Source organism: Podarcis erhardii (genome assembly GCF_964252035.2).
Source record: "Podarcis erhardii genome assembly, chromosome: 4".
NCBI classification, from domain to species: domain Eukaryota; kingdom Metazoa; phylum Chordata; class Lepidosauria; order Squamata; family Lacertidae; genus Podarcis; species Podarcis erhardii.
In genome coordinates, this window is record NC_138508.1 from 104,232,881 (window position 1) to 104,257,107 (window position 24,227).

Here is a 24,227-nt window from a genome sequence, read left to right on the forward strand (position 1 = left end):
AAACCTTAAAGGAATGTAGTAACTTATCAACTGGATTAGCTTCCACCAATCTTGTGTTCCCCGACGTTGTTGGGAGAACAACTGCATCACCCCTAGCCAGCATGGCAAATGCTCTGGATGCAAGGTAAGTTTTTCATGCTCTGCCAAATTCCAAATACTGTAAGCAATTAGGGTTCTAATTCTACAGGGAGCTCCCACAATTCAGCATGGGTCCATTAGAAACATTCACCCTCCAAAGCAGAGAGAGGAGCAAGTTTGGGAACCAAGCTAGTTATCAAGCTCCTTTTCTCCCTCTCATCATGTGAGATGCTCACCTGACTAGGGCATGCATGGCCATTAAAATGAACCCTTTACCTTATGTCCACTCACACTTATTTATCTGAGACTTTAACAAAAAAAATTAGGTATACAGCAGTCTGTAACAACACTATTCTTATTTGACCAAAACAGCAAGCTTGCCTTGCCTCTTCAATGCATGACAAAACTTTTAAAAGTCACTGAACCTGACCACTATAGAAGGTCCAGTGGGAATTAACTGCAAATATTACAGGAAGAATCCATGAGCTAAATGGGGTGGGATGGGGAGCCAGAATATAAAAGAAAGTGGAAGTAATAGCCAAAAACCTTCTGTAGTATCCACGTTTTGAGGTAGAATAAGACAGAAGCTGGTAATTGAGCACATTCTACTTTTACCACATAGCAGTGATAGTAAGGAAAGTAAGAAAAGAATAGGTAAAATTAGATATGTTATTTACAAGATCCTGCCAAAGTTAAAAAGTGTGCTGATCACAGTGATGGAGTGTTCATCTCCACTGTGGATAAGAATTAACTCCTCCCTTTCTGACCCCTCTTTCCCAGTCAGTGCTACTGTAAATAAGCATATGTGAAAAATAAACCAAGTGGAAGAAATTCCAAGAGGTTTTGTTTAAACTGCTTTTTGGCCTAATTCTACTAAAAACCAATCTGGACTCTTTGATCATCATGAGGCCCTTCTTCATGTGCCTCCTCCATGAGAGGTCCAAAGGGTGGCAAGACAAGAAGAGGCCTTTTCTGCAGTGGCTCCATTTGTGGAATGTTCTCCCCAGGGAGGTCTGTTGGGCGACCTCAACAGATGTCTTTAGGTGCTGAGTGAAAGTGTTCCTCTTCAACCAGGCCTTGGGCTGATTAATTTTCTATGGCCCTTTAAAAGTGTTTGTGGCAGGGTGGGGGTGCTGCTCTGTTTTTGTTCTATTTATTTTCTGCTTTTATCCTGTATTTTTACCTTGTGAACCTCCCTGAGATCTTAGGATGAAGCAGAGTATATAAATTTAATGAAGAAAAAGGAGAAGAAACTTTACCCTTAAGGTTCCTAGATACGTGCACCTCTGCACACCCTTTCCTAGTTTTCCTGCTCCTTTTCACCATTCCTCTGTATCACTCCCTTCTTCCAAGCAACTTTTTCCTAGTTCCTTGTGCTAAGTCATTTCCTGGGCTCATGTGCCCCCTTTGGCCTTGCTGTCTGCCATGTTCTCATCAGCTCAACCCATGGTAGCCAAAGAACATTCTAACTCTCAAGACCTTGGTGACATTAAGGCAGGTTAGACATTCGTTGAAAGAAGCTTTACAGCACCACAACTACAGAATCTCTTGGGGTGTTGTATTATAAATCCATTATGTACTGTGTTACAATAGCCTCATGCTCTAGACATCAACAGCAATGTTAACTGGGAAGTAATTATAGTTTGTGGCTTCACAGAAAACCACCAGAAACCTTTGGTTGTAGTTCAGAAGTAAATTGTTCCTATTCAAATGCTTTTCTGTAAGAAGCAGCCTTTAAAGTTGTACCTCTAGGAGGTGGCCCTTGTACAGTCATTTGTTTATTGCTGTTCAGAAGGAAGTTCAATGAAGCTTCAAGGTTGTTGCTGTTATCCATAAGCGCTTGCCTTGCTGCTTCCTTGCTGAAACCCATTTCTGTTATATGTTTGAGAGCCTTTTCATCAACCTGCAATAGAAGACATGAATACATGTAAACCATGGATACAATGTACCCCATAAAACTGTTTACTTTTAAAGCGAATATTTATATTAAATTAAAACACAAATTAGTATTTCATGAACACACAAGACAAGACACACAAGACAAGTCTGTTTTGCTAAACTAAGAGTAATTTCTTACAAAGTCATAATTTCATACAAACCACAGACAAAGGGAATATTGAAATATGCCCTTTATTTATTGCCTTTGATTAAACGTCTTTCCTGAATTATCTCCAAGGAGGGCAGGAGCAGGTAGGGGATGCCACCACCTAATTGTGATCCCTATGACGCCCACTAATTTGGAGCTCTTCCCATTCCACTGCAGTCCATGTGCCACATTTCAGGATATGCTCACCACTCAAGGGAGTCTTTTAAGGAGGTTCAGAAAACTGCAATGGATTGGAGTAGTCAGGAAAGCCTGGGATGAATACACTTCTATCCCCACATCATTCAATACAACCTGGTGTGTTCTGGGAATTGTGAACTGCTGCACTATGATGGAAACAGACCCGTCTTATATGCAGCAATCACACTGCAAGTATCACAGCCCTCTCACTGTCAGGGCTGCACACAGATCCAGCAGCTACTACCTGCCTTGAATGAATTCAAAAGAAGGCACTTTTCAGCCTGGCTGAGTGACCCAGTATCCATCTGGGTTCTTGCATTTGAAAGTGCTTTTCAACCAATTTCAAGAGGGATACACAAGCACAGGTAACCTCAAACATTTAAATTTCTCTTGAATAGCTAACCTCCATGCCAAACTGCTTTTGAAAGCTCCTTCAGTTTCAGAAGCAGTTCACAGTATAGCACAGGGAGCTGCAGTTCAATAAAGACACAAGGTACTAGCTTTGCACATGATACTAGCTTTGCATTTCTCTGGATCCTGGCCACAGCTTGCAAGAACAGTTCAACTTGCACACTGCTGCCACAATGACTTTTAAATAATTACTAGCAAGGCTGATGTCAAACTACAGATTTGGCAAAAGAACAACATTTTAAACCAGTTTTAGTGGGGGACAGGGGGCGGGTGGGTGTGGGGGACTCCCTGGTCCCGAATGGGGCAACTGTGCCCCTGAAGGACCAGGTGTGCAGCCTGGGGGTCATTTTGGGCTCACAGCCATCCATGGAGGTGCAGGTCAATTCTGTGTCCAGGGTAGCTGTCTCCCAGCTCCATCTGGTATGCAGGCTGAGACCCTACCTGCTTGCAGACTGTCTCACCAGAGTGGCACATGCTCTGGTAATCTCCCACTTGGACTACTGCAATGCGCTCTACGTGGGGCTATCTTTGAAGGTGACCCGGAAACTACAACCAATCCAGAATGCGGCAGCTAGACTGGTGACTGGGAGCGGCCGCCAAGACCATATAACACCAGTCTTGAAAGACCTACATTGGCTCCCAGTACGTTTCCAAGCACAATTCAAAGTGTTGGTGCTGACCTTTAAAGCCCTAAATGGCCTCAGCCCAGTATACCTGAAGGAGCATCTCCACCCCCATTGTTCAACCTGGACACTGAGGTCCAGCACCCAGGGTCTTCTGGCGGTTTCATCACTGCAAGAAGTGAGGTTACAGGGAACCAGGCAGAGGGCCTTCTCAGTAGTGGCACCTGCCCTGTGGAACACTCTCCCATCAAATGTCAAAGAAATAAACAACTATATGACATTTAGAAGACATCTGAAGGCAGCCCTGTTTAGGGAAATTTTAATGATTGGTGTTTTAATGTATTTTTAATCTTTTGTTAGAAGCCGCCCAGAGTGGCTGGGGAAACCCAGCCAGATGAGCGAGGTAGAAATAGATGATGATGATTGTTGTTGATGATGATGTTGTCACTAAAATCCAGCAATATTTTCATAGTTGAAAAGCTCAACATCCATCTGTATGGGGGAGAAATCTGGATTATAAGAAACATATCTGCAAAGATGTTACCTTTCAGCCATGACAATTGGTTTTCAATTTTCTTGCAATTTAACATTTTACTTTAATCAAATATTGAGTTAGGCTGCAATCCTAACTGAAGTACACTTCAGTAAGCTCCACTGAATATAACACATAGGAATTGTACTGGTAGTCAAGATGTCTGCATACCTTGCACAAAAACATCCCCTCACCTCCCCCTGAACATCCTTCATATAAAATACTGGTGTTTGAAGGCTTGCTGAGATTCCAGCCTTACCAGTTCTCGATAGACACCTTCATTTTTCCCCTCAGGCTTGATCTTCTCTTTTTGGAACACTTCCCTGATTCGATTCCCTCCTGTACTCACACTGAGATTGCTTCTAGTACTGCCACCTCCTCCAAACGTTTTAGTCTTTAGAGAAGAGATAAGGAAAATAATGTTTCAGTACCACCAGTACTAACTTTCTTTATATAACCACTATGGAAAGCCAGTCTGAAGATACTCATTTTTAGCATTCCTGCAAACAAAATTTTGATTTCTAGCTCCACTTCTGGTCTCTCTAGAAATCACAAAATACTGTAAAAAGGTTTTAACAAGCATAATTGGGGATTATTATTACTATCAAATTTATCACCCAACCTTCACAAACAGCTCCCAGGGTAGGTTACAACAATTTAAATATATTTATTTATTTTTCCAAAAACAAAGGAAACATCAAAACAACACAAAACAGCAAAAACAGTAAAAAAGTAAAAAGAAAAGAAAAAGTTAAAAACAAAAACTCCACTTTTCAGACTCATGTTTACAAAACTCTCTTTCTTGACCTCCTCACGCCTCCCTTTTTTGTATTCCTCTTTGTCCAATCAGATACAGCAAATCCTTACCCTTCTTCAAAACTCATTTCTGGTTATTGTAATCACTTCTATTATGTCTCCAATCTTTCCTTCTTATAATTAAACACCTTTAACATATTATTTACTTTGACATAATATAACCTTATTTTTCCACCCTTTTTCTATTACAATTTTTTACATATTTTTTAACACTGTACCACTGATGCCATATTGTTTCATATCCAACATCATTTTAACATTCATACACTTTACAGTGTTTCTGCAGATAGTTCTTAAACTTCTTCCAGTCCTCTTCCACCGCTTCTTCTCCCAGGTCTCGGATTCTGCCAGTCATTTCTGCCAATTCCATGTAGTCTATTACCTGCATCTGCCATTCTTCCAAGGTGGGCAAATCTTGTGTCTTCCAGTACTTTGCGATAAGTATTCTTGCTGCTGTTGTCACATACATAAAAAACGTTCTATCTTTCTTTAACACCAATTGGCCGACTATGCCCAAGAGAAAGGCCTCTGGTTTCTTAGGGAAGGTATATTTAAATACCTTTTTCAGTTCATTATATATCATCTCCCAGAAAGCCTTAATCTTCGGGCACGTCCACCAAAGGTGAAAGAATGTACCCTCAGTTTCTTTACATTTCCAACATTTGTTATCAGGCAGGTGATAAATTTTAGCAAGCTTGACTGGGGTCATGTACCACCTATAAATCATTTTCATAATATTCTCTCTTAAGGCATTACATGCCGTAAACTTCATACCGGTGGTCCACAACTTTTCCCAGTCAGCAAACAAAATGTTATGACCTATGTCCTGTGCCCATTTAATCATAGCTGATTTAACTGTTTCATCCTGAGTATTCCATTTCAACAGCAAGTTATACATTCTTGAAAGAATCTTAGTTTTAGGTTCTAACAATTCTGTTTCCAATTTCGATTCTTCCACCTGGAAGCCCAATTTTTTGTCCGCATTATAGGCCTCTCTTATTTGATAGTAATGAAGCCAATCTCACACTTTATCTTTTAATTTCTCAAAACTCTGCAATTTCAATTTATCTCCTTCTTGTTCTAGTATCTCCCAATATTTCGGCCATTTGGCCTCCATATTGAGTCTTTTCAGGGCCTTTGCCTCCATGGGTGACAACCACCTTGGGGTCTTGCTTTCCAGTAAATCTTTATACCTTGTCCAGACATTAAATAATGCTTTCCTGACAATATGATGCTTAAAAACTTTGTGTGCTTTAACCTTGTCGAGGTTACAACAATTTAAAACTCAGAATAAGAAACATGTAAAACAGATTATAGTTACAAGAACAGAGTGGGCTATGAAAACACACATTTCAGGTGTCAAAGGCAAAGAGGTGCAAAGGCACAGAATGAAGAAGCCAGACACACCTCTGTGGGGAGAGAATCCCACAACTTATATAAAAAACAACTTAAATCAGAAATTGGAAGGAAGAATATTTCATCACCAATACATTATAGAGATTACACAGACAGAAGGGTTAGGCTTTTAGTTTAAGGGACCTTTTACATTACTAAAACTGCTTGCTTTTATACATAACAAAATGTTTTGGTTCCAAAACATTCTATGTACGAAATAAACCAGTCAAAACATTTACCCTAAGTCTGACATATTTATGTGATTCAATATACATATTCATTTTAATCCTTGGCTAGTGTGATATCTGAACAATCTACTCCCCCTGTATTTCTGGTCTTTCCAAAACAAGCAAGCAAACAAACAAACACATGGGTACTGAGATAAGTTACACTGAAACATATGTTTCCAATATCTATCTATCTATCTATCTATCTATCTATCTATCTATCTATCATCTTTCTTTCATTCATACAGTGGTACTTCGGGTTACAGACACGTCAGGTTACAGATGCATTGGGTTACAGACTCTACTAACCCAGAAATAGTACCTCGGGTTAAGAACTTTGCTTCAGGATGAGAACACAAATCGCGTGGCAGCAGCGGGTGGCTCCATTAGCTAAAGTGGTACCTCAGGTTAAGAACAGTTTCAGGTTAAGAATGGACCTCCAGAATGAATTAAGTTCTTAACCTGAGGTATCACTGTACTCAAGTTTTCTAATTAGCTTAAATAACTATAATCAATGAATATAGAACAATGCATGCTTCCAAACTGATTGGGTGATTTTCTCTTCAGCAGTACTCCATGCCAAACTCCTTTAGAACCCCCTTTCTCCTCGCTGGATAATTTATTTTGTGGGAACACAGCAAATACCTTCATATTCATTTCTCCATACAATACCAAGAAGAGAACGCACAGACATTATAGTACCTCCACAAATTACAAATTTATTGTTAATGATAATGATAATGATAATGATAATGATAATAATAATAATAATAATAATAATAATAATAATAATAATATACTGCAGACCCTCTTTCTAACCTCTTTGCTTTTTGCTACTTCTGCAATAGCAGCTGTTCGCTGTTTTTCAAACTCATCATTGTCCCCGGCAGGTTTCGCTGTGCTTGTCACTTGCAGAGTTTTTCTCCGATCCAGCTCCCTGCTGTCCACTTGAAGCTGAGATACACACTTCTGGAAATGTAAAAGCATATTTAAAAAGCAGCTCCATCTACCATGTATTTCATTTTTAATATAATAGAATCAAATCACAATACAGCCACATGCCAGATTCTAGTTGTGATCTGAACTTCCCAGTCTCTACTACACAGGAAATAAAGACAGATAAATTATAAGAGAGCAATTGTGTTACTCAAGCAGCCCAGCATGATCCCGTCTCTTCCTCTCCCTTAAAGATCTTTTGGGACTGTGCAGGAAGTGGACAAGAGGCCCCAGAGGAAGCCTCCCAGTCCAGCCCCACTCAGGTCTCGCTTTGATTAAAGAATCCTCTCTACTGGATGAAGAATGCTCCATTTCTAGACAACCGGTTGGTACCAAATAGCGGAAACTGAAACTTTCCCCCCCACAGATCAAGCAGCTTTTAGAATATAGTCTCATTGACATAGGTACGTGCACAAGAAACTGGTGTGTGTGTGTGTGCGCGCGCGCGTGCACGCACTCTAAAAACAAACCAATACTGATGGCCCATGTACACACAGCTAAGTACAAAGCAGGGGCAAAACTTAAAATGAAAAAGATATCTAACCAAACATTTAACTGCTAAATAGAAAGTATCACGTAGCTGATGTTCCTTGTGGCACTTGAAAGAATGGACTGGGAAAGCACTTGGCCGCTGCTTGAAAGTTCTCAAACATGTAGAAAAGCATTATGTTCAAACTAGTTTCTTACAGTTATATCAATTTGTAAATTAATGCTTAAATATCTTTTTCCTGCACCATATCCTGTTAAACACTAGACTCTAAAGAACACAATGCCAAAGTATTGAAATAAAAAGTCCTATATGTAGCTTTTTTTAAATAAAGCCTCTGGGTATGGGGCGGTATATATATTCAATAAATAATAAGAAATAATCATAAGAAATATTCTAAGATACAACAGAGTCGCTTCTGTTTCAAAGTTTAAACCTATTTTAAAAGCACATCATACCTGCCCAAAAGGCACAAAGGGAGGAGGTCCACCTTCTGTTCCTATGTTACTTCTGTTGTGTTTCGATAAGCTCTGTGAAATTAAGCAACATTATCATTAACTGGTATTGCCACAGCAAGAGGTATGACATTCTACCCGTCATGCCCTGTATCTACTAACTTACTGATCAACCTTACTAGAAGCACCGGTGTCATGAGAAGAGTGTGAAGGCACAGGAAAGCTTGAAGGAGACAAAGAGAGAATGCAAACTTTCTAAACAAGCAAATCAACTACCGGTACCCAGTTTGAATTGGGCATTAAGCTTGTGCGTCTAGAAAGAAATACATATGAAGTCTTTTTACTGAGGAATAGGAAGTTCTATGGATTCAAAGAAATGTAGGGTGGAAACATGCTACACAAACCACAGAACTTCGTGTTTTACACACTGTGTCTTCAACCAGAGCTAGAGATCAATTTATTAGGCAAGAAAAAGACCACCTTAGAGGCTGCTCCAGAGAGACTATGCCCTCCCACACCCCAAGATCTTTTACCACACCTGCCTTCTGGGAAGGATCCTGCTTAATATTTTAATAGTGTGAATGCAGTTTTATTAATAGTTTCGTTACTCTGCAAGCTGCCTTGGAAAGATTTACATCATGAAAAGCAGGTTATACATTATTGCAATAAATAATATAATCAGACAAAAACCACTATTCAAGAGATGTACAAGGAGTGTTTGCGAAGTTCTTTCTGAAGTGCCTCAGGAAGGAGACAGGTTTTCCCATAAAGTGAAGAGGCAAAAAGTAGAAAGCCTCAGCAGGGAAATCAGAGAGCTTTATTACATTTACAGTACCACACTGACACTGGATAGAAGGCTGGTACAGAAATGGCCCACCTCCAACGTGGAACTTTTGCCAGCCCATTTTTCTCTGACACCTCAGAATGCTAACAAAATGCTAATTTTTCTGGGTTTAAATCAGGGATGGAGAATCCCCTCGTGAGCAACCTGACAGCAGTTTAGGACCAGAGGCAAACATGGATAGAGCAATGGATGCTCTACTTTCCTCTGTACCCTCCCACATTCTGCCCCATAGACACCATGCAGCTCTCCATCCAGGCCAGCAAGAGGCATCAGCACAAGGACACATTCCAGGAGGAAAATAACTTGAGGAGAGTGTGGAGCAGGACTGGTGAAGGCTGTGGTCTGGGGGGGGGGGTGGTCTTGGGGAGCCCCAGAGGCCAGGTATAGCCCCCAAGCCTAAGATTCCCCATCTCCAACTTAAATGCTGACCTTTCCATAAAAACATTTTTAATGCACATTATAATGTGACTTAATTAAATGTGCTTTGTAACACAATCACAATGCCTTCATTTTCATATACCTAATAAATAATTTGAAGTTTAACTAATATACCTGAAGGAGCGTCACCCCCATCGTTCAGCCCAGACACTGAGGTCCTTCTCTGAGGGTCTTCTGCTGGTTCCCTCACTGGAGGAAGCGAAGTTAGAGGGAACCAGGCAGAGGGCCTTTTCAGTAGTGGCATCTTCCCTGGGGAACACCCTCCCTTCAGATGTCAAGGAGATGAAGAATTACACAACTTTTAGAAGACATCTGAAAGCAGCCCTGTATCAGGAGGTTTTTAATGCTTGATATTTTTATTTTGTTTTTAGATATGCTGAAAGCTGCCCAGAGTGGCTGGGGGAAACCCAGCTAGATGGATGGGGTATAAATAATAATAAAATTATTATTATTTATTATTATTATTATTCAGCTTAAGGTAGGGAAAAGCATGTTACCTCACCCTTTGCAACTCCCACTTTTCTACAAGATGGTCCACTTCACCGCCAAGAATCACTGTGTTGCTGTCATCCAGAAGGAGGATGCCATTTTTCACTTCCACAATTCCCAGCAGTTTAATTTTCGTTCCAGGAGGAGTGTTCAGACTAAACACAAGAACAAGAGGAACTCCACAAGTATTGACGAAAGTATTATTTCAGTATTTTGTTGTGAATCACCATTACACTGAATCAGTTCTAAGTTATTTATTATGTGATGCATATTAAAGAATTTGGTAGTGTGAAACTACAGTGCATTCTGTTTTAATGCTAAATAGCTATGTGACTTATTAAGGTACCACTAGAAAGGACTCACTGCACTTGAAGTTATCTGCATTTGAAGATGTAGTCATGAGAAAACACATGGCCCAGCACTATCACCTTCTGCAGGAAGCATAGTAAGAATCCATCTCCATATTGCTTCTGGAAGCACTCACAGAAAACGTGTTTTACTGTACATTTTTTTCCAAGTGCCTCCAATGTTCAGTGGCAAAATAGGTAAACAAAAAACACATTTTCAATGCTGCAGCATCTATAGAACATCAATCATTACAATGGTAGTTTTCAACTGTTCACTCATCTGTCAAATTGACAGAATATATTAAGAAAATCAGCTGTCAATCACTTCAGAAACTGAGCTCTGACTAGGGATACTTAGGTGAGAACAAACCCTGTTCCTGGAAATGGAACAGCGCACAAAGGAGATATGAGATTCAGATATCTGAATATGGGGCATCTCATGACTGAGACACCTTTACAAGTAGCATGTGAGAATTCACAGCCTTGTTATGGGACCTTGAGGATCCAAAGCATGCAGCCCTCCCAATGAAGCAAAGGGCTTCAGACATTGGCCAAGCAGCACAGAAAGGAGATAGAGACCCATCACAAATCTGTAATCCACCAACAGCATCAAGACATCTCTAGTACAAAGTGTCATGAGAAATTCCAAATCCTTGTCAAGCATTACTGAATGAAAAAAGATGTTCATTCTACTTTCGCCATCTTCATTATAATGTTGGGTCCATACAGACCGTCTTGCATTCTGTGCTGGCCACAGATGAAGGAAGGAGCCCAACTGTGGAGTTTGGTCTTCCATATTCCTAGTCTAGCATCTTATCAGATGGGCTGGTGGTCTAGATCAGGGATAGGCAAACTCTGGCCCTCCAGATGTCAGGGACTACAATTCCCATCATCCCTGACCACTGGTCCTGTTAGCTAGGGATGATGGGAATTGTAGTCACAAACATCTGGAGGGCTGGAGTTTGCCTATGCCTGGTCTAGATATTGCTCAGTCCTGCCCTTTGCCAACAGCTCTATTAAGACAGTTGAGGTGATGTGAATTACTTCCAGATCTCCATGAATACTATAATCATAGTTTATTAACTAACATAATATGTGACAACTTCCATCCTTAAGAAAAAGAGTGCTGAAGTAAAGTCAGCAGGCTCCTTCTGCAGAGCTGCCATTTTGTTCTTGTTCAAAAACTGCAAATGGTACAAGGGTGGTCAGAGCATGTTGCAGTAATGCATTGTTTGTTTCCAGGCTCAGTTTAAAGTGTTCTATTAATCCTCAAAATGTTTAAGCATTCTAGAACCAGGTTACCTTAAGGACTGCCCAAGATCAGCATCTGAGAATCTAAACTCCAGCCAGTCATTAGTAAAATTTTGATCACTGGCACTGCAATCACAGAATTCTCCACTTGAAGAAACTAGAGAAGCCCCCCACCCCCTTTTTGGACAGATGCTGAAAACGTTTTAAAGATATTTTGTAGCCGATTTTTGCTTATGTAAAATCTTCTTTTTAAAAAAATGCTGAGCTATTTTAAGCTGTGCTTTTATTGTCACTCTATTTTGTTTTCTTTCTAGAAACTGCTTTGAAAAAATATTTTGACAAGTACGGGAGCAAATAAACTTTATTCTTCACTTAGGCTTTATTTAAAGGACAACTTTTTCCAGAAAGAAACATGTTTCTTTTAAAGAACTAAGATGACAAAACCATCATTTCAAATTTTCAGAAACAAAAACGTTGTCTTTGAAACTATTTAATTAAATAGCATACAATATATTCAAATATAAAATTGAAGGTTTGTCCTGTAGGATCTTGCAAAGCTGGACCGATCTTTTGGTACTGGAGTACAGCTTCACACTTATTTTTGGATGCCTAACAGGCTTTAATCTACAGATAATGAGAAAACGGGCACATGAGCTCTGGGAAGAAATATGGGCAGTTTAAGTGAAGCCACAGTGGTTCTTGAATGGTTTATACTAAAGTAGATCTAAAGGATACTGTCAGGGGTTCAGGAGCAGAGACACAGGGGAGAGAGGAAACGGAGAGCGAAGGGGAAGAATCTGAGGGCAGCGTAGGGGAGTATGACAGTGGCCCGAGAGATTCCATGAGCTTCTCCAGCGATTCAGAAGATTCCCAGAGGGGGGCGCCGATGGCCAGGGCAAGGGGGGGTCCCAGGGGGGACACACCAGAAGCAAGGGGCTAGCGGGGACTCCCAAAGCAGCAGCGGGAGATCAGGACCAGTTCCCCCACCAGAGCGGAGTGGGGGGGAAGAGTCCCATGAATCAGGGCCAGCGTCTCCTCCAGTAGGGAGAGAAGATGAGTCAGGGCTGGCCACGCCTCCATCGGAGAGTGAGGGAACGGAGGGGAAGTCAGGTCCAGCTACCCCCCCCCCGAGGGGGGAAGCAGTGGCAGGAGCAGTGAAACGGTCAGAAGGAAGGTTGCCGGCTGGGCGCGCGCGCCAAGTTCAAATGTACAGGCGCGTGGGACAGCAGAAAACCCGGATTGGGAACCAGGTCCTAAAGCCCGCCGGAGGCAGGGGGAAGACTCAGGGGACTCAGCGTCAGAAGAGTCTAGAAAGGGCAAGACCCCAGCGGACAGGCGGACCCAGAGGAGGAAAGAGCAAAGGAAGAGGTGGAGCAAGGCTAGAGTCTTAAACTGGTGTCTGGGGGGAGGAGATTCAGACGGAGCTTCAGCGGTCTAGAGTTGAGACGTAGAGCTGCGCGCCGCGGCTTTGAAATCGAAACTGAACTTCAATAAAGACTTTTGTATATAACAAGAACTGGCGTTGGTCCTTTGTGAGCTGGGACCTTGGGCAGCTCTGACAGATACATACAACTATGAAACCAAATACCTAATCCTGGCCACCACACTACCTCCAGTGCTGTCTTGTTGCAAGATTTAAGGCAACTGTGTAGATAATACACGATAAAATAGGAGTATACCTCCTTGACCAACATGGAAAAGGACAAAATATCTAATACGGAGGCAGTGTTCCAGTTGTACTGTGGCCTCTAAAGCTGTGGGGAGAAGTTGTGTAAAGACAACAAGTCTTATGATTAATCACAAACTAGCACTAGGGTAAATGTAGCTGGGTGCAACCTTGCACAACCCTATGTAGTGTAGCTATGAATGTGCATGGGGGTGGCAGCTTTCTGTTAGAGAAGCTTCAGGAATGTTGAAGGGCAGTTTTAAATTGGTGCTGGCAGGGGTGCCAACTTGTATAAAATATGGGGGGCAGGTAAGTTCCCCCCCCCCCGATGCAGTGCCTGCACACTATTTGAATGGCAATGTACATCAACTTTGAGGGCCCCAGCACCCTCAAATATTTTATTTGGGGAAGTACCCTTAGCCCCTAGAAGTTGGCTCCTACCCACAGGGAGAAAGGCTTTTGTATAAAGTTAAAATATTCTTGATTTTGCTCACCAAGTAATTTCTTAGTGCACAAACTGCTCTGCAATCTCTTTATGGTTTACCATACGTGTAAAGCCAACGAGCTTTGCACATGGCTTCTCATCAAGTCACTAATTCATATGTAGTCTAATCCAGTATACCTATTATGCAATTCATTAACATTTTTAGTAATGAAATTCCACTCATTTTATGTACACAACTGATCAGCTGTCCAGATGGCCTTTCAGCTGTTATCACCCTATGTTAAACTCTAGCTGATTACTTGAATGGGTATCATATAGGCACACAATTGCCCAAAGAATCTGAAGGACAGCTTTAACTATAGCTGTGTATAATACGTAACACCCTAAAGTTTTCTATTCAATTCATTTCTTATAAATGTTTTACTTTTACAGTGTACTTCTGTGTTTTCAGCTTTTGTAAACCAAGGACCACTATGAGAGATTAGAAGTGAATTTATTCTTGGAGGCATAAACCACAAACAGAAAGAGATATGGAGGATTTCTTCGTATAGGATTATTATTTCTTCACTTCTGGAACAAACTTTTTCTCCTTCAAAAGATATTGTAAACTCAGACATATTCTATATATTGAAATGCCTTTGAGAGTTCTAAAATGTAATGTCCTTTCAGTCAATATGAAGCAAAATAAGTATTGTTTACCTTATTTTGGACATATAATTATATTCTATTGCAGTGCAGCTTGTGTGTCCATCAGTCATCTGCAAACGCAGCATTCTTGGAGCAGCCTGAGATTCTTCATTATCCTTTGGTGCAGCTATATTGCGTACTTTTTGGATTTGTAGAACACATGGACCTTCTAGCTGTGAAGACCAATGGCAGAATTATTATAATTAGCTTTGTTCTATTTTGTGTAACTACTATAGGAAATGGTTCTGGTAGGTATTAGGTTACCTAAAAAAAAAAAACATTTTTAATTATACTTCATTATTATTGTTGCCAGAGCACTGCCATCATTTCTATGGACACTAGGGTTGGGCGATATCTGGTTTTCAACATTGCGATATATCAGCAGCTAAACACTGCAATATTTCAATATATCACGATATCTGAAATAAGGCTGGAGTTATGTAGAGGTGAACGTGGTAATGTCTTGACAACTGCTACCACTTATGAGTCTAATTCTAAAACTGATAATTTTTTAATTACCTTTAACATATTGTTACAACTGCTATGTTATAGTGGTACTGTACCAATAATGTTTAAATCAGCACATTTTCTCTAAAATTAAAGCTGTGGAAGTAATCAGTAGCATATATCAAAAGTAAGGTGAGAGTATGTTTACTAAAATTTTAATTACATTACTAAACAAGCAAAACACCAATTCAGTGTCACACTTTTAGATATCCATTGAGTCTTATTCATCCCACAAACCAGTTATCTGATTGATGGGTAATGTTATTTTCTAAACCAGGCCAAACTAGAAAGAATGGATAAAATTTTACAGAACAAAAAATGATTAAATGAAAATTTTTGCAAGGAAAATTTGCATTTCAGCATTCTCTGGCAATAGAGATGCCATTTGTCTCTGAAGAACATATGCTGAACACACTTTCAGAAGGCACACTTGTTCCTGGGATAGCCCAAAACTTCTTTGCATGCACCATCAATATTGGGAAGGATGCCTCGTGTGTCGTTCACCATATCAAAGGGCATTCATCAATGTCCACTGTTGGCATAGCCATATAGTTATTTTAGCTCTTTGGTCCTCCACTTGAAATAAACATTTTTTGCCAACCCCTTTTCTATGGAGCATGGTGAGTATTTGGCTCTGTATAAGCAGCAGAGTCCCATGCAAGTCTGTCATCTTCTTTATGGCATCCTGTCTGACAGCCTCAGGAGCCTCCAAGAAATGCAGCTGGAACCTTGGGTCGCACAGAGGCTAGACCTATAATGGTTGCAGTAGGCTCACTTTCATTCTTTTCTAACTATGCACCCAAACTTCACATTTAATATCAATGTATTAATTTGTTGTTAATAACAAATGTGTGAGAAACCAAAGGGGCCAGGAGAGAATTGGGAAGAGTTCTAGGGTAGGGTATGGGATTGGAAGAGAAAATGGGGGGGGGGAGCATAATGAGGGGGAGAGACACAGATGCAGATGGGGGGAAAGGTTCAAAAGGCAGAGCAGAGTGCTTTTTTTCACAGAGTTAACATGGGGCTGGCTGCATAGGCTGGGTTAATAAGAAACCTGTGGGCTGCTTCTGCCCCAAAAGAAAGGTGCACACAACAACACAGGGGCTCCCCCCCTTTATTCTGAAGCAAGTTGAAAGTCAAGCGGGGGGGGGGGGGGGTTCTATACACAGCTAACAAAGGGCTCCAGCACCAACAAGGGAGGGGAAAGAGACACACAGAGAGAGAGAGAGAGAGATGGAGCAAGGAAGCAAGCAATTTCGAAGGGAAAGAGTTAACAAAGAGAACGGGACAGAGAGCGAGCAGCAGCAGCAACATCACAGAGTAGTTCCCTGTAAGTGTTGTGCCACAGAGAGACTCAGCATCACTGGAGCAAGGAAGCAAGCAATCTGGAAGTGAAAATCAATCAGGAGGCAGAGGAGACTGTGCTGCGATTGCAGCCATTTTTGCTCAGCCTGTAACCAGTTTTTGTAGCTATTTGTAGTGATGACTGGGAGAGCTAACTGAAAAAGGCAGGAATTTTTGCAGCAGACTATTGTAGCTATTCCAGGGACGCGGGTGGCGCTGTGGGTAAAACCTCAGTGCCTAGGACTTGACGATCGCATGGTCGGCGGTTCGAATCCCCGTGGCGGGGTGAGCTCCCGTCGTTCGGTCCCAGCTCCTGCCCACCCAGCAGTTCGAAAGCACCCCTAAGTGCAAGTAGATAAATAGGTACCGCTTTATAGCGGGAAGGTAAACGCCGTTCCATGTACTGCGCTGGCTCGCCAGAGCAGCTTCGTCACGCTGGCCACGTGACCCGGAAGTGTCTGCGGACAGCGCTGGCTCCCGGCCTCTAGAGTGAGATGGGCGCACAACCCTAGAGTCTGTCAAGACTGGCCCGTACGGGCAGGTGTACCTTTACCTTTACCTTTATTGTAGCTATTAGTAGGGATGGCAAGGAGAACCAGGGTGGAGGAAGGGGGGTGCGGTGGGTGTGGGCCGCCCTGTGTGTCACCATTGAGGGGGGTGACAAAATGCCGGGCGGCACTCACCGCGGGGCCTGAAGCGCGCCCGAGCCACGCCTCTCTCCTGGGAGAGACATGGTGGCTTGGGCGTGCTCAGGCTCCGCACTGCCCCAGCAGTCCGCCCGCTGCCTCCCCCCAGCTGTAGGGCGGCTGAGTGGGAGGAGGCAGGCAGACTCCGGAGGCCCTTGCCCAGCCCCATGTGCCCGAACGGCATCCTCCGCCACTGGGGAGAGCTAACCCATTCTCAAAGAGGTGGCGATTTTTGCAGCAGCCTGCTGGCAGGGAACAGTTGACTGAGGCAGAGTTAGCACAGGAAGAAGCACTAGCTTCCTGGTTTTTCCAATATTGTGTTTTCTGAATACCATGCACAAGATCTGCAATATATTAGAAGGTCATTTTTTTATATAAAACAAAAAGCGATATCATGATTTGATTAAAATTTCAGTATCAGGAGACTATCTTTTTGCTTGTTTGGCCTCCCTCCCTCCCTTTGATAAAAAGGGAGATTGATGGGATGAGGGCTGGGGGGGGGGGGAGAAGATTTAGCTGACTGCCGTATGCTGAAATGGGAGGTTGGGTACTATGTGAGAATGATGGGGAGGGTGTTTTTCAATAAGCAGTGCAAGCAAAAGTGTGTCTGCTCACAAGCAAGCCCTACTGAATGCAATGGGGCTTACTCCCAGGAAAGTAGTTAAGTTGAAGACAGTGGGGCCTATGCATGCACAGATTCCACTGGCCGCTGAGGTGAAATGACACCAAAGCCAGAGATATACAGGACACAATAGAGTTGGCAAAAAACACCCACCCACTAGAAAACCTTCTTTAACCTTCAGAAACAATTGCCAAACAGTTGTGGCGGGAACTTCTGTGCTGCTAAATTCAACTATTAAGTACAGCAAGTGGGGTGGCTGAATTTTATTCTGGCTCCTAAGAAGCTATTCTCCTGGTTGCACTGGAGAGCTGGGGGACATTGGCCTTTCCTCACGCTCATTCTAGGCTTGTGTACATAGCACTAAATCATTGTTTAGTTTAAAATGTGAAGCAGTCCAGTATCTACAGGCTGTTTGTACAGAAGAATCTGCAAAATTATGTCTGTCCCAATCCTAAAACCTCCTTGTTGAATTTACCAAATGTTTCCTTGTCTAAGCACAATTTATCTCCCTCCTCTAACAAATGGGTCCATTTAGAGGCCATCTGACCCACAAAAGTGCAGCTTATACTTTGGCACCCTGTTTTTTCAGCTTCTCACCTGATGGTTACACCCATTAAACATATACATTTAATTACAGTGGTACCTCGGGTTACATACGCTTCAGGTTGCAGACTCCGCTAACCCAGAAATAGTGCTTCAGGATGAGAACAGAAATCGGGCTCCGGCAGTGCGGTGGCAGCAGGAGGCCCCATTAGCTAAAGTGGTGCTTCAGGTTAAGAACAGTTTCAGGTTAAGAACAGACCTCCGGGATGAATTAAGTACTTAACCCGAGGTACCACTGTACAGAGCTAAGGTTTCTGAAAAAATTCGCTTAAACACCCAGCACTAAAAAGACAAGAGAAGATCTAGACTCACCGTCAGCATAACAATATATTAAAAAGATCCCTAATTTTGATTTGTACAACCAAACAGATATTAAAGATATTTGCAGAGAAGACCAAGACTGCTAACCTAAATTGATTTCAGCACTTAAACCTAATCTTCCAACAATAATTTGGAAAAAATGCTAACTGCGCATAGTTTGGATTAGCTCTAAATTTGTTCAAACCCTTCATACACTGAGAAGTATCAGATTTCCTGTTTAAATACAATAATCATTATATTAAACACTATTTAACTCTACTCACGATAAGGCACGCTGTTACATTATCTGTCACATATGCTGAAGTTCAACATTTTTCTTCAAATTTAATCTAACACAGCCATCTTGTGGCTGAAGCTTGTATATCATGATTCTAAGTTCCATGAAACTGTACTGTTACACCCTAGTTATCGTTGTTCCAACGAGGGTGGGGATGTGTTTGGGGCTGTTTCCCCCACCTACCCGCATGTGACATCATATGTGACGTCAGGTGTGGGGCGGTAGAGAAGTGGCTGGATTGGACAACTCAATCACAGCAGGAATAAAGTTACTACCCAGCTGATAGCGAGTGAGCTCACCTTGCTGTGCCACCAAGTTCCCTAGATCACTAGATAAAGGAACTAGATCACACAGCTGATCCATGCAGCATGCAGCACTGTCATCCTGGTGCCCAGGGCTTGCACAGTGCTCTCCAAGTGCCTAAAAGCTAGCTCTGTTCCCAAGCACCTGACAATCAGCTGGCTCCCAGGCACCTGAGAAAACCTTGCAAGAGACTTTGACAACCCACCTGTTAATCACCTGACACCAGTAGCCCCTGCAGGGATGATGCCCAGTAAATGGAGAAGGGAGAAGAAGAGAGACAAGCTCAGCTGGAAAAGCTGCAGGAATACAAGTACTGTATGAACACAAGTACTGCAAAAGCCAGCAATTTTACCTTTTCCACCTTTCCGCCATTGATGTCACTTGGAAGGAACTTCTTCCCAATAGCTCTTAAATCTGTCTGAAGTCAAAATAGAAATTAAGTTTGAGTACTGTTTTCCAAAATAGATACCAGAAAGAAAGTAACAATTCATAAGAAATAATTTATAGTAAGAAGTAATAACAGTATTTCAAAGTAAATATTATCAAGCTCATGATTCTCATACACAGCTCTTAAACAAAATAATCTTTTATGCAACTTAATGCAAATCTTTAAAAAGGAATAATCCCTACTTATGAAGAGTAAAATAATATTATAAAAAACTTGTTGCCTTTTTACAGAAATTACAGTTCAGACCTCTAGCAGCTATGTATGCTTGGTTCCCTCCATATTTCCTAATGGGTTCTAAGATCCAGCTGTTTTAGTCTACATTTACTTGAAGCAGGTTTTGTATGTCATATCCTTTAGCTAGCTGTTACTGATATTTTTATTTTTATTTAGAATGGGTTTTTTTAGTTAATTGTTTTATACACACACATACACACTATTTCATTGTTTTATGTTTTTATTGTGTAAAGCACATTGAGATGTTCACTTTTAAAAGGAAGTATACAGTATTTTTAAAAAATGAATATTACTACCCAAGACACTGCAACACTCAGATTACATTTTCTTCCTATAAACAAGCAGATGCACAATAGAATTAAATGATTTATGCTTCAAATTTTTGTTTTAACTTTGAACTAAACATTTATAGTATTGTTCCAATAGCTGACCCAACGCCAGAGACACCGCTCGTTTTTAAAAATAGAAATCATTAAATCGCTGTGGTTTAAATGTTGATTCTATACCTGCACACCCTTTACAATTAGGATTTACATAACCTTCATTAGTTATTTACATAACTATATTTTGTTCATCCACTGTATTAAGCAAGTTTCTAGTATGCATGGCTGCAAAAACTCCTGTGGGATCATGTAGGTGGTATTATTGAATGAAATCTAAAGCATCCTGAAAGGAAGCAGAAATGACAAAGGAGTTGTGTACGTGGGTGCTAGACTATTTTCCTGCTGACTGCAGCTCCTTATGCTATCCCTCTAGATTGCAAGATGTATGAGACGCACCAGCAAAATATAGGTGAGGAAACCCAAAGGGAATATAATGAACACTATAAAAGACTAAATATATATAAAAAAATTGTCCAGTAGCACCTTAGAGACCAACTAAGTTTGTTCTTGGTATAAGCTTTCATGTGCATGCACACTTCTTCAGATACTATAAAAGACTATAATTCTAAGGAGAGAAAGAGAGAAGGCATGACAGGGTCTTTAGTCTTCCATTCTGTTTCCTTAAATGTCTGCTCATAGATTCTGACTATCTGCTGGTTAATGATAACATATGCTTAGTCTATTACCTGAATATTCAACGGAGACAATACAGTACACTAGCACAATTTTTGTTGGTATAAAAAAATTTGCTGTGCTGAAGAGGTAATTTTAAATAAAGGCAAGAACCAGAAAAACTATTGCTTGCCTAGTATAGAAGCATGAACAGAAGGCCACAGTTAAATTTTCAGAGAACACATAAAGTTAGTAATTGATATACTATACAGAATTATTCTTAAGAAATTCGAAGAGAATTGTATGAAGCACTAACAAAACTTAGAAAAAAATGCTTATATAACACGGATACCGTCAACACCGATAGTTCTACCTTGTTCCCTTTGGGAAGAAGCAGGAGAAATAGTAACCATATCACTATTGTTTTCTATTTAACAATATTATGGCAGAAGAAACTGCCTCCAGTTAAATCCCCAGGTAATAGACTAAAGGATGCCTATACTTCTATAACAGAAATAGTATTTCTAACTTAATTTATCCAACATACTTAAGACCAAAACATAAAAACAAGGTAGAATATATACATAAAACGGATTCAATCAACTTCTATTACAGATGGAAACCTGTTCTTTAAACCCAGCAAGTAAAAACAAAATTGCAAAACTGTATTTCCATAACTCAGAATGGAAATTAAATCTAGCAATTGTTATTGTAATGGGTCTATTTTATTCCCTTTAAGACAACAACTCAAGTCACCCACCCTAAATAATTACTAGGCAAAACTTTAATTTGTATAATACTATTCTAATCTATTTTGGGGTTTTCTAGTAATTATTTTACAATAATAGCACCTTTAAGAGCTATGGTATTTCATTTTGTATTATATCAGCCAACCCATAAGCTAATGATTACAATAAGTGACAATTAACAAGACAATTATGAAAGTTCACATATGCTACCTACATTAAGTGCAATCAGAATAATGTCGTTTATGTTGACTTTGTCAGATGAATTTGTGCAGGCTTCAATTCCTTCATCTGACAGGTACCTATTAAAAGAAATGAAAAATGTTGATTTAGTATACGGATATCTCAAATGAAAACATCCCAAATCCTTAATCTATCCATGAAAACATTTTTAATGCATTTTAAGTTGTACAGCAAGTTACAATTTCACTGAAGCAATTCTGGGATGTTAAACTGTTGCACAGTAAGTCTCCAAAATACCAAATGATGAGGAGAACCAAGGAGCAGAACTCTTGTCCTCCTAGTTTGCTTGTGAGCTTTTATGGAATGACTAATTGGTCACCGATAGAAGCCTTGGGTGAGAGCCAATGTAGCAATGTGACCTGTCTCCCTCCCATGAGCCCCACAAGTGACCTCCAAAGATCTGCTCTGGAGGCTTATGGGACTCTATGAAACAGAGTTTAATGGCCTGGGGAGGTGCTGAATGAGGGAGTAAAGGAACCAAATCCTGTTGCACAAGCACATAGGTAAAGGTAAAGGTAAAGGTAAAGGTAAAGGTGAAGGGACCCCTGACCATTAGGTCCAGTCGTGCCCGACTCTGGGGTTGCGGCGCTCATCTCGCTTTATTGACCAAGGGAGCCGGCGTTTGTCCGCAGACAGCTTCCAGGTCATGTGGCCAGCATGACTAAGCTGCTTCTGGCGAACCAGAGCAGCGCACGGAAACGCCGTTTACCTTCCTGCCGGAGTGGTACCTATTTATCTACTTGCACTTTGACATGCTTTCGAACTGCTAGGTTGGCAGGAGCAGGGACCAAGCAATGGGAGCTCACCCCATCGTGGGGATTCGAACCGCCGACCTTCTGATCGGCAAGTCCTAGGCTCTGTGGTTTAACCCACAGCGCCACGCACATAGACACATAGGCATAGACAAGGACATAGACCTCACTAAATGTTGCTCATTATGCTGGACATTGTCCTGAAATAACAAAGTCATTCTTATTTTCTAAGTAATTCAACCAAGCATTGTAGCAGCTGAAGCTAATTCCTTTGCTTTCAAAACAGCTTAGTTGTAAGTAACTTTGACCTGATTGTTCCAAGATATTCAAGAGCAACACCCTCAATTAATATGAACTTGATTATGTTTTGTAATGCAAGGTTGATGCTTTTACCTTTTTTGCCAGGTTATCAAAATATTATTTACTGAAGGTGTTCCTCAGCAAATTCTGATGCCTCAACAATACCCTTACCGTTCCATATACAATATTCCCAAATACTTATTTTCAACCCCCACCCCATTTTCCTGTTTTGAAGGGGAAACAATATGGTGGATCACCATTACGATAATGGTAAAGACCAAACAGCCATGCATAAAATTCTACTGATGTAGCAGGGGTTTTCAGTTCAGCCTCTTGAACTTCCAGAAAAGACACTCCTTAAAAATCAGGAGACCCTCCATGTCATGAAGGGCTGCAGCTGGACAGGAAACATTGGGTGCTGCGCAATTAAGTCTTACTCACTGTAGATGTACTGAAATTAATGGTCCTAACTTTTGGATACCACCCATTACTTGTCCATGCAAACATGAAACTATCGGGTTCACAAACACCATTGTTTGTTTTTAAACCACGCCTTTATTGAAAAAGAAACATTTTCATGCAACTTAGTCAGAAATAGTAATAATAAAAAAAAGCTGAAGCCTTATAGGAAATTTGTTTTCTACATTCACACATTACACTAAATGACGGGTGAGGAAATGGATCCAGCCAACCCTCCAAGAGCCGCACATCAGGTGACTTGGCTCAAGGGAAGAATTAGAAGTGCACTCTGGATTATTTTTAATTTTTACAGTCTCAGCTTGCACCAAGTCACAGATGCAAATATTCCTGCTGAAAACAGGGAAGGGATTCAATCCCAAATGCATGCTGTGCTTTGGGTGGGGATCAATTTAACTCAGAAACTCTGGAGTGGAGCCAATCCCAGCAGGGCTTATAACTACAGTGGTACCTCGGGTTAAGTACTTAATTCGTTCCGGAGGTCTGTTCTTAACCTGAAACTGTTCTTAACCTGAAGCACCACTTTAGCTAATGGGGCCTCCCGCTGCCGCCACGCCGCTGGAGCACAATTTCTGTTCTCATCCTGAAGCAAAGTTCTCATCCTGAAGCAAAATGCTTAACCCGAGGTACTATTTTTGGGTTAGTGGAGTCTGTAACCTGAAGCGTATGTAACCTGAGGTACCACTGTACTATAGTGCTAAATTTAAAAGGTGCTGAATTCAAGCTCTGCTTGCAGAAGATCATTCAGGAGAGCACTCTAAAAGTAACACTACATCCAAACCAGTAGCTGTAAAAACAACTGCATTTCCCCCAAAGCTATCTTCACCACTCTATTGAATTCCCTGCCACACACACACCCTTTTAACCATTAAGTAGGTTCAGAAGACAATCAGAACAT

General features: G+C 41.1%; 1 protein-coding gene across 5 annotated transcripts in view; it reads right to left on the minus strand.

Annotated features, from left to right (window-relative positions):
- Nucleotides 1–24,227, minus strand: part of TDRD3 (tudor domain containing 3) — a 66,595-nt gene that overhangs the window by 33,014 nt on the left and 9,354 nt on the right. For 2 of the 5 annotated variants that reach the window (XM_081858096.1, XM_081858098.1), the window contains 8 exons: nucleotides 21,775–21,859; nucleotides 19,487–19,552; nucleotides 14,484–14,644; nucleotides 10,089–10,230; nucleotides 8,308–8,379; nucleotides 7,186–7,335; nucleotides 4,188–4,322; nucleotides 1,825–1,981 (listed from right to left, as the gene is read on the minus strand). In XM_081858096.1, the coding sequence (XP_081714222.1) occupies nucleotides 1,825–1,981; nucleotides 4,188–4,322; nucleotides 7,186–7,335; nucleotides 8,308–8,379; nucleotides 10,089–10,230; nucleotides 14,484–14,644; nucleotides 19,487–19,552; nucleotides 21,775–21,859 (968 nt within the window). Of the gene's footprint in view, nucleotides 1–1,824; nucleotides 1,982–4,187; nucleotides 4,323–7,185; nucleotides 7,336–8,307; nucleotides 8,380–10,088; nucleotides 10,231–14,483; nucleotides 14,645–19,486; nucleotides 19,553–21,770; nucleotides 21,860–24,227 lie in introns of those variants that run through there. The other 3 variants (XM_081858097.1, XM_081858099.1, XM_081858100.1) reach the window with 2 other exon arrangements.